Source organism: Coloeus monedula (genome assembly GCF_965178545.1).
Source record: "Coloeus monedula genome assembly, chromosome: 2".
NCBI classification, from domain to species: Eukaryota; Metazoa; Chordata; class Aves; order Passeriformes; family Corvidae; genus Coloeus; species Coloeus monedula.
Genome location: NC_138782.1, coordinates 29,820,430 through 29,833,148, shown reverse-complemented (window position 1 = coordinate 29,833,148; position 12,719 = coordinate 29,820,430). Strand labels below are relative to the sequence as shown.

At 41.2% G+C, this 12,719-nt stretch overlaps 1 protein-coding gene across 1 annotated transcript in view; it reads left to right on the top strand.

The window, feature by feature from the left end:
* Positions 1 to 225: 225 nt before the first annotated feature.
* SRBD1 (S1 RNA binding domain 1) overlaps positions 226 to 12,719 on the top strand; it is a 125,710-nt gene continuing 113,216 nt past the window's right edge. Inside the window, exons 1-9 of the mRNA XM_082302351.1 lie at positions 226 to 298; positions 1,496 to 1,597; positions 5,363 to 5,459; positions 6,743 to 6,819; positions 7,246 to 7,411; positions 8,023 to 8,373; positions 9,800 to 9,966; positions 11,093 to 11,210; positions 11,355 to 11,493. Of these exons, the coding sequence (XP_082158477.1) occupies positions 6,743 to 6,819; positions 7,246 to 7,411; positions 8,023 to 8,373; positions 9,800 to 9,966; positions 11,093 to 11,210; positions 11,355 to 11,493 (1,018 nt within the window). The 5' untranslated portion in view covers positions 226 to 298; positions 1,496 to 1,597; positions 5,363 to 5,459. The remainder of the gene's footprint in view (positions 299 to 1,495; positions 1,598 to 5,362; positions 5,460 to 6,742; positions 6,820 to 7,245; positions 7,412 to 8,022; positions 8,374 to 9,799; positions 9,967 to 11,092; positions 11,211 to 11,354; positions 11,494 to 12,719) is intronic.

Here is a 12,719-nt window from a genome sequence, read left to right as displayed (position 1 = left end):
TTCAGCCCGCCCTCCCGGGGCGGCGGGGGCGGCACCAGGGGCGGTGCGAGGGGCGGTGTGAGGGGCGGTACCGGGGGCGGTGGCAGGGGCGATACCGGGGGCGGTACCGAGGGCGGTACCGAGGGCGGTGCCGGGGGCGGTGGCAGGGGCGGTGCCATCGCCTCACCGGCCCGGCCGCGCTTCCTGCGGCGCGGCGCTGCTGCCGCTTCCTGCTCCTCCCCGCGGCGCGTCGGGCGGGGAATTCCGCCATGGCCGCGCTGGCGGCCCTTTCAAACGCGGCAGCCGGCGGCAGCAGGGGGTAACGACTGGGGGAGCCGCCCGCCCCTCGCCGGGACCGGGCTGGGGGTGAGGCGGGGCGGGCAGCGACGCCCTCCGTGCGCCCTCGGAGCCACGCCGCGGCGCCCGGCAAGCGAGGGGTTCGCTCTTGTCTCGGTTGTTCAGAAGGAAACGAGCCTGTTCTTTCCCCGCCCCCATTCCCACCCCCTCTGGCCGGGGAGAGAGGTGCCCGATCCCTGCGGGGGGTGAGCGGGACCGCGGATGCGGGTGGGCACCCCCGGCTGGGCTGGGGCGGGATGGCTGGAAGGGGTAGGAAGGCGACTGAGAGGTGGCTCATTCCCGTGGTTCTGCCAGGGAGCTGGTGTGCTTCCCTGGCGAGGAGGGTGATGTTTAGCTCGGTTAGCCCTTCCTCTTGAACGCTGTCAACAGACCTGAAGTAAACGGGGTGTCGCCAGGGAGAGAATAGGGCTTTGAAGTACATAAGGTGTATTTTCATCTCGGTCGCGTTACTGGGCCGAAAAGCAGTGATTTGGGGTGGTAGTAAGTCACCAAGCAACAAACAATGCTTTGCTCTCAATTCCGCTTGTGCCTCCAAGCCTCCAAAATGAGTGTTTTGGTGTGATAAACTCTCCTGTGGCTGTAGCCATGCAGAAGAAATGTGTGTCTTCCATATCACTTTGGGAGTGAAGACATCCCTGGTTTAATGAACCAGGATGGAAGTGTTACTGTGGGGCTGGTTTGGTGGACTGTAGAAAAGGAGTAACTGCACATGATGTAGCCATTTGTTGCTGCATCAGAAGCAGTAACGCCTGATTTTGAATAATGTCTGTCTTCATAGGTGGTTTGAGATAAACTGATTAAAGAAAATGCATGAAAAATGCTTGTGTCCTCCCGTTCTTGAGCAGACCTCTTCTGATTCATTTACACGGTACTGCATAACACAGGTTGTTCCTTTTTCTCAGAGGGACCACTAGTTATAGGAGCAGGCATGGGATAGAATGCGCTTTCTAGAGGCAGAAATGCTTTGCCTTTTTGATGGTACTTCTGTAAGTAAAAGCAGTAGGTGGTGTTCTTACTGCTTCTTACACCTTTTCCTCTCTGATTAGCTTTGAGGACTGTTTTGGTGTATGTGTGTACCCTGTATGTCTATTTCTTTGTGGCTGTAATTTTCCAGTTAGTGCTGAAGTCTTCTAAATTGTGTCTGCAACTCCTTCCTCAGGCAAGCCTGACTGGCCTTGTGCAGTCCTTGGAAATCTGCACTAGCTTCTCTGAACAAAAGTGTCTGGGAGTTCTCCAAGGTTTTAACCTCAAGAGGATTACAGTAAGTTGGATTTATATTTTGAAATACAACTCAGCTGACCTACCTCTCCAGGATAAAAACCTGGAGACAGAAAGATTTCCCTACAAGCCCCTCCCATTGGTCTGCATAGCATCTTTCCCCCTTGTTGCTGACTGTATGCTCACATTTTGATTTTTTTTTTTCCTTAGAATGTTATTGTAGCATGCAGTGGAGGTATTTTAAAATGACAAGCAAAATCAGCCTGTTGAGAGCCTTAATATAATTATTGAAGTGGGCCATTCTGCTGCTACTAACAATGGTCCAAAATTCACTTGTCATGTGGGATTTGTATAGTGCTCTTTTCGTCCTGCCCCAGGTGCTTCAAGTTATAAATGCGGTTTTGGCTGGTGTTATTAGACTTAAGAAGAAGCTAAAATGCAAAATTCTGTTATTCTTGCTGGTTTATTTGTGATAGAAATGCAGAGGCTGTAGAGCAAAGTTTGAGGAGCTTCCTGCATAGATGGATCCCCCTTTTGTAAGGAATGTGTTGCTTTGGATTAACTGGAAAAGAGGTTCAAAAGTTTCTGTGCGCTTTTCAGCTGGACAGGGCTTTTTGCAGTTACTGAAATGAAATTAATTTCCTAGTGTATTTGTGATGGTGGTGTGTTTTGGGTTGTTGGCTTGTTGGTTGGTTGTTGGGTTTTTTTTTTGTTTTTTTTTTTTAATCTTGTGCCTTCAGGTAGAAAAATCTATTAGAGTTATTTCTGAATCTGAAAATTGTTGCTCTATTGATGGAGTTTTAAAAGAGGTGTGTGCTAGTGCAGGGTTTTTTGGGGGGGGGGAGGTTGGGAGAATGGTGGTGGGGAGTGAGAATTTTTAAATCTAATTACTTTTAAACTGTTATTAAACTTCTCTTTCTGCAAGCAGTTGCTTATGCCAATGAGATTCACATAAGAAGAATTTTATTTTTAATGGGTTGTGCCTTTGCATGAATAGGGAGATTGAAGAGAACAGCAGTCTCCAAATGAGATTTGGATTGTTCCTTAATAAGGTCTTTAAAACCTCAATCTGCTTATATTCTGTGTGCAGCCTAGACCTGTTTGGGTAGAGAGACCAGAGAAATGATTTCTTCCTTGCTGTATGTTTTGTGCATACACATATTAAGATTCTCTACAGTTAAGGGTGAGAGCTGCTCAGCCAGTCTTTATTCTGGCATGGCCTGACCCCAAACTACAGTAGCCTTATTTTAATGAGTAGCTGACAGGCAGGGAGAAGTGTACTATTTGCAGCCATCCAAACTGTGATGAGCTCTCCATGGCATGCAGAGGATAGAAGTGGTGGTGGTAACAAAGTAACTGGCAACAAAACTGATGCCAAACTATTTGGAGAGTGGACCTAGCAGATACATTTATCTACAATAACAGTGACTTAAATAGTGTCAGCTCTTCTTCTCTGGACAGCGTAACAGCTCTGTGAATTTCTTGAATTTTTACCTGGGAAGTACTTTTGAAGAACCTGCTATAACTGCTGAGTTTTGTGGAGAAGCCAGGCTTTAATGGTGGCTTAGAGTGTTTCAAGCAATGATGCTTCACGCTGTCATTTGGGACATGGACAAACAGGCGAGTTTTGATTCCCTTGAACAGAGGATCAAGGGTCTAGTGTGAAGAAGGTTCAGCATTAGGGTTTCAGCCTATCTCACAGAAGCAGAAGATCGTACATAGACAGGTTTGAAGTGAAACAGCAGTTGGAAGCTTGAGTATGTGGGCAAGGCCAAAGTTTCCAGGGCCTGGCTCATGTTGCCTGCCATGGAAGTAAAATGTTGTTGAGATGAGTAAGAACTGTTTTTCTTAAAGAACAGCATTGTTGTAAATTAAAAGGTTGCTGACAGTGTATGTAAAATAAGAAAAAGTGTGTTAGCTGATGTTTACTGGCCAGAAGTTTACTGGCCTCAGATGTGAGAAGAGCTGCTAGAACAGAGCTTGTTGAAGTTCAATATGACAATTTACAAGCTGGTGAAATCCTGAGCAGACTGGCTGGATAACTTGTGCACAGCTCTGGATACTGCATGTTTACTTCCTTCAGCTGATAAGGAAACACCAAGCACTGTAAACATCTGTTCAGTGAAACTGAACACAGTCATGGGAAGGGAAAATGACCTGACTGGTATAAATAGGTTACTCTTAATTTTTCAGCTTTGTAATTGGCTCTTCTAGAACTATGGGATTGTTCTGGATTTGGAAGGGACTATAATTTCTTTCCTCGGGGTAGAAGAAACCAACTGTCTTGGAGTATGGTTAACTGGAGCTGACAGAGAAGGATGAGTTAAAGGCAGTTTTCCCACTGAGGCCAGTCTTTCTGGAAAATATAGTAGGAGATAAGTGGCCGACTTCACACTGGCTTGATCCCAGCATGCTGTGGGAGGGTGAATAATGGTGTTCCCAGTTCCCTCAACACTTGAGGCAGGAGATACGGGGGACTGTATCCCCACAAAAGCAGACCATGGAGCTGGCAGTAGCTTATTGAGTGCCTTGTCATGCAGTCAGTGTTGTAGATGTCTCATGTGGAGCTTAACAGTGTTTGCCTGTTTCTTGAGTCTTCCTGCCTCACTTCAGGGACTGTCTCCAAGCTTTTTTTCTGTATTAGTTGTCTGTCATCATCAGTGGCATTTAGACTTGTTTCTTTTTCATCCTCTTCCCTGCCTCCCCCTCCACAGTGAATCACAGAAGGGCTGTTTTTCTTAGTCATTAAATGTAGGTGTTTGCACACCCCAGCACAGGCCGCTCAGGAGGAAAATTTAGCAGACAGCTGTCTGGCAATTTGAAATTAAACAAAAAGTACTTTTGTGGGTTCTAATTAAAAAATTATTTTTTGTAAGCAAACAGTGTATATCTATAGTAGCTATAAGATTCTTCTACAGTTAGTTTCTTGTATCCACTATGAGAAGAGGAGCTGGTAATAATTTGGCCCCACCTCGCAGTGAAAATATGATTTTTTGGGTTTTTTTTCCTTTGTGATACCCCATGTTTGATATTATCTCACATGTGCTTTTTTTGTATTGGCTTTTATTTTCAGCTGTATAACTCCCTTTTGGCTTCTGACCATGGCTTGGCTGTTCATGGAGAATTACTAAGGAGCTCATCTCCTATTCTTTTGCAGATATGGAGAGTCAGATAGGTCACCAGTATTGGATGTCAGGAAGTACAATTAACTTCATAAAGCAAGCATTACTCTTGCCATAATCTTAATGTAACAACACAAATGTTGAGATATTTTGAGACCCTGCCTGTAGCCACTTGGGGTGGTAGGGGAAATACTAGCAGAAAGGACCTTCCAAATGAGGTTTTCCTTTTACCTGGGCTTCTGGGTAGGATCCAGAACTTTCATGGTATATGCTGAGTGTTCCAGACTGAGAGGGATGTTTACAGTGGTGTTACTCAGTAGGAGCAATGCTGACCTCGGGTGACAGACCATGTATATTGGTCTTTTCCTTCTTAGTTGCAGTGATTCAGTGCATACCTATAAAGAAGCTGGTTAGAGTGTTTAAAAACTGATCACTTGCCTGGAATACCCACCTAGTTGGATTAGCTGAAAAGAAGCATGAAGTGTCCCAGTGCCTGCAAAAGAGTGGATCAGGGATCCCTCTAGCTTGGATGTTGCCTAACTTTGGAAATCTTGGTGTTTAGTATTTTTTGTATCTCCCATTCACACATTAAAGTAGGATATAAAAATGGAAACATAATTTTCATGCTTCTGAAGTAATGGGAATAAATAAGTAATCAGTTCAGCACTGTGATAACAACTGTTCAGGTATAAAGAGCAACGGAACACGGAGAAGCAGAGTGGCTGGATGAGCTTGGGAGTGTCTCAGAACTGACAGTGAAAAGGCATCTGGGAAGCTGATAAGGTGGGTAATATTTGTTGTGTTCTTTGGAGATTTGTGTTTTTCTGTGGTAGATGTGTGTTCCAGCCAGTCACATAATGGAATTTTAGTGAGTGGAACAGCATGGAAGTGCTGACCTGTTACTGACCAAGATGGTGGCTCCAAGAAGGTGCTTTGCAAGTGAGGCAAGGGTCCTTTTTGGTATGGGCCTCAGTAATGCTCTTTCCACTGCAGTGCTGAAAATTGTGCCCCAGTTTTGTGTTGCTTTACAAGGAAAACTTGCTGAAAGGCATTAATAACAGTTGTGTTCCAGCGCTTGAACAGAGGTCAGAATAAAGTTGGATTAAAGGGTGTTTTGCCCTTGAGTTAAATGGCACTTTGGAAAATGCTTATCTGGTTTGTATTGTGCAAACATGGGACTTTAAGGTTCCTGTTGCAGTGGTAAGGCTGGATCAAATGTCAAGGTATAAAAATGTGAAGAATGATGATATTGTACCAGATGTAGGTAAAATATGCTTCTGAATTTTGTACTAGTTGAAATAAATTACAGGACTTTTTTTTTTTCTTTTTAAGATTTTTAAATTTTGATTTTCTGGCAGGTAAAATTTTGAGGGTACCTAAATTTTTTTAACTAAAACTGCTAAATATGATTATTGAAATTCGTAGGCCTGAGCACTGCCAAAAATTCTGTAGCTGTTTAACTGAAATGCAGCTATTGTAGGTATGAATGTTGTATCAGGGGAAAGAGTGTGCCTTCCCTTTTTTCATTTGGTAATTGTTTTATGCACTTTCTATATGCTAATGAGCAGCTCATTCAAAAGGTTTCTTATTGTGCATACAAGCAACAGATAGTTTGTAAAGGAAAATTCTAGCTGAAAATGGACAATTGTCTAGTCCTGTCCCATCAGAACCATATGTGAGCTCACTTTGCTAGATTTTAATTTGATTTGCTATGCTTTTTTAATGGCTGGAGGAAAGACTGGCATGCTATGTATGATACCCAGTAAAACACCTGAGAACCAGTACCCTTTTTGCTAGAACAGCTTTATGTGCAAGCCTACTAATTACCTTCATGTGAAGAGAAAAGTAGTTTGAGAGGTTATAGTGCTGGTTTGTTTGCTCAGTTGAAAATATTTTTGAATGTGTGCTGCTGTGGCCTAAATTCTTGGATCCTGAGAAAACTAAACTTGCTCTAGAAGAAACTTTTGTGATTGCTGAAGACATTATGAGGGCACATTTGACAGTGAGCTAAAGAGAATACAGCTTCAACCAAATGTTATGTTTCTCTCTTCTTGCCTCTGTTTCAGATGTCATCTCTGCCAAGGAGAGGGAAATCTGTAGCCAAAGCCCCTACATCAGAAGAGCTACCTTCATTTCTTAATTCGTAAGATCATTTTTTTCCTTAGGATTTTTTAAAGGTTTATGCTACGCATGAGCAATTGCATAAGAACGACACTCAGTTTCTGAGAAGTTGATTAAAAAGCTTTCATGCACAAACCTTCAATTATGAAACACAAATTACTTATGCTTCTGCCTGCTCCCAGTAAAGATGGGGTGAAAGTGAATTGCCGGTTGTCCAAACAGAATCAGATGTGTACACATCCAGGAACTAGCTTCATAAAAGTTGGGAAATTGTTTAAGCAGTTAGTCCTGCAGCAGTGTGAAAGACCTGTATTTGTTGAGTCTCTCTACCTTTCTGTTAATTTTTCCTGTTCACTTTCTTTCACGCCAAAAAACACTCAGACTAGCTTGCTTATGTATTTTTTTTATTCTTCTCATAAGGAGTATTATTGATTCATTTGTTTTTCAGGACCTCTGAATCAGAGGAGGAAGAGGAGGAATGGGAGCCAAAAAGCAAAATTGCCAGGAGACCTCGTTTGCCAAAGAAAACTGAGGCAAAAACTAAAAAAGCTGCTGCTTCACAGTCAACTGTAGCCAGGAAAATGGTGAAGAAGGTAGCAATAAAAGAGGAAATGGTGAGTATCTATAAGCAAGAGACATTTAATTACTGCTCTTGGGAAGCAACATAAAGGGTTTTTCCAACTCTGGTTTTGGTTGCCTGAGTCTGATCAGCTCATACAATTCCACTGTTCCTGTGAATATTCAGTATGTTGGATAAATGGGGCTTTGTTATGCATTGAGGTATCCATGATACAAAGATCCTCCTTGAAAATTTTGGCCAATGATAATGGGATGTAGTTTTCCCTGGAGATCTCTTCCAACAATGTAAATAAATAAATGCCTCTGTTCTTTCTGTAATATCTCTGGTTTTGATATTGCACCTTTGATGTCTTCTACCTTTTCACTGTCTGGGTACCACAAAAAAAAGGCAGCCTGTGCTTACATTTCCTTGCATAGCTGTTCAACCCAGTAAGGATTGCAGTTTTATTATTGTATGTGTTTGTATTGTTTCTTCCATGCAAGATACATTTCAGGTTACTTGATTTCTGGCTTGGCATTTCGCTACCAGAGACATTACTTGGGAAAATGATGTCTGGTAGTAAGTCTTTAATTTAGAGTTTAAATGAAATGCTGAACCACTTTGTAACAGTCAGTGCTTAATATGGTTTCAATGTTTTTTTGGCAGGATGTATCCTTGCCTATTGCACCTGTAGAAGATAATAAAATGCAGCTTCTAAAACCTAAGGAAGAAGATGCAGGCACTAAACCAAAATGTTTAAATCAAAAGCCAGAAGTGCCTAAAAAAAGGGAAATAAATTCATTCCAAGGAAAAAACCAAAACAGTTTAGTGAGTGATGAAAAACCCTCAACAAGTTTTCCTGTAGTGAAACAAGAGAAATGTGAGGAGGCGTTTGCATTTGATGAACCACCCTCTAAAAAGATTAAGTTGAATGCATGTCCTGAAGGAAAGCCAGTTAAAAATCTGGGAGGCAACAAAATAAAAGAAGAATTTGAAATGAACTGGGATATTGTACAGGTATGAGATCTTTTTCTTTTCTGGGGTACCAATGAAACTATTTCCTACATAATTAGTGCTTAGAATCTTAACATACAATTTCAGTCCTCAGAAGTTAAGTAGTCATTTAATATCTGCATAGGCTGTCATAAGATGTGTATAAATATAGATGGTAACTGTTAAAACTTCAAACTAGTACATCATTCTAATATCTGTGACTTTGGGTGTCCTTAGTACAAAGCTTACCTGTAACAGTCTGCGTGGTTCTCCTGTATCAGCATGTGGGGGTTTTTGTGGATGTACACAACTGAAACTCCTACAGGAAGGGGTGCTGAAAGATTTGGGATGTCTGTGTGCAGTTTTACAACTTAATATTTAGTCAGTGTTGATCATTTAGTTGTAGAGACTCATTTGAGAATGTTCATCAATTTATGGATCTATCAGGAAGGAGATTTGCATTCCTCCCACAACAGTGACAACAAGTGAGATATCATCTTTGTTTTTGTAGGATTTTAACTTTGAAGCCATTCAGGTGGAGGCAGTTTTAGCATAGCTCTTGTGATGGAAGCCTGGATGTAATAATGGAAGATTTTAATATGAATAGAATGGGAATAGATAGGACACATTGTGTTCGTCATCCTTAGTACTGTCTGGTAAAGAAAGCTGTAAAATTTTGAGTTTTCTCACATGTTCCTGGAAATACGTATGGAAAATTTGATCCTTGTGTGTGGTCTAAAATAAGTGAATATGATTGCGCAGGTGTTGTTGTATTCTTAGGCTTCACAATGAAACTTCTGCAAGGCTTTTGTATCAGCTGTCTATGGTAAGTAGTATAGCGAAGTACAAACAAGTAGTGATGGTTATAAATGTTACTAAGATAAGCTGCTTGTATAGTGTGTCAGTGATGCCATATTGATAGACTATAACTTCAGAAAGCTCAATTTGTACAAAGTCATGTTTAACTTTGGGAGGCTTGGTTTGTCTTAAAACTGTCAGTAGTATCACTAGTTTCCTATTATTGGTTGGGTGGGATTTGGATCAGCTCTGGCTTTGTGGGTTTTATTTGTTTAGCTTAACCATGAGGTATGTCAGTGTTGGCTTAAAAAAAAAAAGTTCCAAGTTTTTCTGAGTTGATGTGTACAGTTTATGGTCTTTCTGTTTTGTTTTATACTTTTGGTTTGAATTTTTTTCTTCCTTGTCTTTTTTTTTCCCCCATTTTTTACTGAGGTTACAAGTTTCTGGAAACATTGGCTGCTGCATGTCTTGATGAAATACTGGGTGCAGTGGCTGGATGCACGAGAAGCCTGGCATCCTGTCTTAGGGAGGACAGTAGTCTCTGCTGGCCAGTGTAATGTTCTGGGAGTGCTTTTGAATGTCAAATGAGAGGCTGTTTAAGGCAATCTACCATCTCTCAAATGGTGTTTGGGTTTTTTCTCTCCTTTGACAGGCCTTGTCAGAAATAACAAATGTTGAACCATGGGTATGTGCAAACTTAATTCGGCTCTTTCAAGAAGAAAACACGATTCCTTTTATTGCTCGCTACCGAAAAGAGCTCATCAATAACCTGGAGGCCGACGCCTTGCGAGAAGTGCAGCAAACATTGGAAGAGCTACGGTGAGTGAGTCAACAACACAAGGAGGGCTCTGGGTGGGACATGAGTAACAACTGGCTGCTGCTTCTGTATCCCTTGTTTTACCTCTTTGTGCACACTACAGCTGTAAAGGAACTAATAAGGAAAAAAGTTTAAAATGCGGTAATTATGCTTGATACCTGTCTGGGGTTTTGTTGGGGTTTTTGGTAGGTTGGGGTTTTGTTGGGGTTTTTTCTCTCTAAGTAACAAGAAATCTAGAATTATTAATTGCCAAAGAAAAACTAACATCTTAATTTCCTTGCAGTTTCTTAAAACTGCACAGAAAAATCTTGTACTAAAAGAGTAGTTTATAGTTGCTGGAAATACGTAGCATGATGAGATGGAAGCTCCACTTCCATCAAAAGAATGAAGAAGAATTGCTGAGAATCTCTTAGCTCCCTGCTTGGATCAGGGAAGCTTCTAGTGAAGAGCCCTTCTTGAGGTCGGAGTTTACCAGGAGATGAGGCTAAACTATCCCAGATCACTGCAGGAAAGAAGTGATCAGCAGACCTTGTTGTAGCCGTGGATGAGACTGCTTTCATTCCATCTGCTTTTGAGTGGCCCAATGTTCTTGAGATGGCAAGGGAACAGACTTGTCAGCTGTTCTGTCAACTTGGTGTCGTCTTCCTTGTACTCCCTGCTAACCCCTACCAAGAGATTCTTTTCAAGGCCGGAAGGTGGCCTGAGAGAGTATCTTACTGAAGACCTAGGAGTTTAAATCTGGTAGCCTGTACTTGATGCTGCAGAACTATCTTGGTATGAATTGCAGCTGTAAGGGCTTATCAGGGTGGATTTATTCTAGGGCCTTTTTATTTGACTTCCAGGCCAGTAATCTTACAGAAGTGTATGCAGCAGTAATGACTATCAGTGTTAGCTGATGATTTTTCTTAAAGCTACCACCAGATATTTTGACACAGTTTTGAATTAATTGGGGAGAGAAAAAAATGGTTAGAAACTTTTGGATTATCAACTTGGTTTGTTGAAGATTAACATGAGATACAATCTTCTGGGGTTTCAGAGTTTCAGCAGTGTAATAGACAAGGTTGCAATCAATAGACTTTTTAATTCACTGTGAAATGTGACTGTTACCATTAATCTCTTGCATTTTAGTACTGTTGCAAAGAAGACACATACGATGATACAGAAGTTGAAGAAAGAAGGGAAGTTATCCAGTTGCCTTTTAAAAGGATTGCTAAATTGCAGAACTTTGGAAGAATTAGACCATGTGGTTAGTACTCTAGTCTTTTTCAGATCAAGTTTAAATGTAATCTTGCATAACTAAATAGTGCATAATGTCAAGTGCATAGCATGATTGAAATACTTCCCTGCTTTTTAATAACTGTTTTTGTTTTGTTTGGTTTTTTGTTATAAGTCTGCACCTTATAAAACTGGGAGTAAAGGCACCAAAGCCCAGAGGGCCAAGCAGTTGGGATTAGAACCTGCTGCTCTCTCCCTCCTGCAGAATCCTATGGAACTCAATCTCTTTTCTTACATTAGACCCAATACCAAAGGTAAGAGCCCTTCTTCTATGAGCTGTAATGTTCTAAATGTCTGAAAATATTTTAGAAGGGGAATTACTTTAATTGTTCTGATGTTGCTGGAAGTTAGGCAACTACTTTAAATTCAACAGTGCTTTTAGCAGCATGTGGTAAGAGCTTACATTTAACACATTTAATGACTCTCCAACCTTTCCTGTCCCTTTGTATTGTAAATAGCAATAATTATGGTATAGAAAAGACGTAAGTCTGGAGACCTTATAGTTGACATGTATTTACTGGTAAGAGAGAGGGAACCACACCACGCACCTGAGACATCACCATGGTTCTACTTGAATTGTTTCCTGAAGATTCAGTGCTGATTGTACAAGAGGCACAACATACTCTGTTGTGAAGGAACATACTCTGTATTGAAGGAAATGTCACCCAGCAAAGCATATCTTAATAAAGACTGGCCTAGGGGATTGGGAGTGAGCTGGAGAGTTTTTGTGTCTGAATGACAGTAGGGGTTGGAGAAGGTGTAATCTCTGAAATTTGAGCAAGAATTTTTAACAACATGGTTGTCATAGACTGCAGAATTGTGTGTCTTTGTGGATGCAGTTATGGCTGGATCTGTAGGGGGCAATCTCTGACAATAAAATGTGAAGATTGCTGCAGCCTTCTGTATGATGTTAAAATAGAGATGTACTTCCATTCTTCCCTGCCCCAACACATACTTTTTGAATTTCGTTGTAAAGGTACTGGACCTCCTGAGTAAGGCTGACTCTTACTTTTCCCACTTCAGTTTATTTTATTGAAATATTGCTTATAAAATTCTGCTAATTTTGCAATTAAAATCAGTTACCAGGTATTCTGGTTATTAAATTACTGCATTTCAGCATATGTCATTACTTCATACAGCAGTGTATTACAGCCTGCAATCTGACTATTCTGGTGCAGTCTAAAGAGCCAAAAGAAATATTCACTGTGAAAGTTCAGATAAATTATTTAGAGTATATTCAGAAGGAAGTGCTATTTGTTGCAGCATAAACATTAGTTTTTGAAAATCAGTGCATCTATTTTCAATTCTGTGCTAAAAAATTAGGCTGCTTTGGTTTATATAATGGTCTGCCTTTAAAAGACATCTATAAACTGGGTCACTTTTATCACCTTGGAAGCCAATTTGATGGCTTATATACAGCTTGAGATCAGAGTGATTTTTTTTTTTTTTTTTAAGGAATGAGCCATTTGCAGTGCAGAAA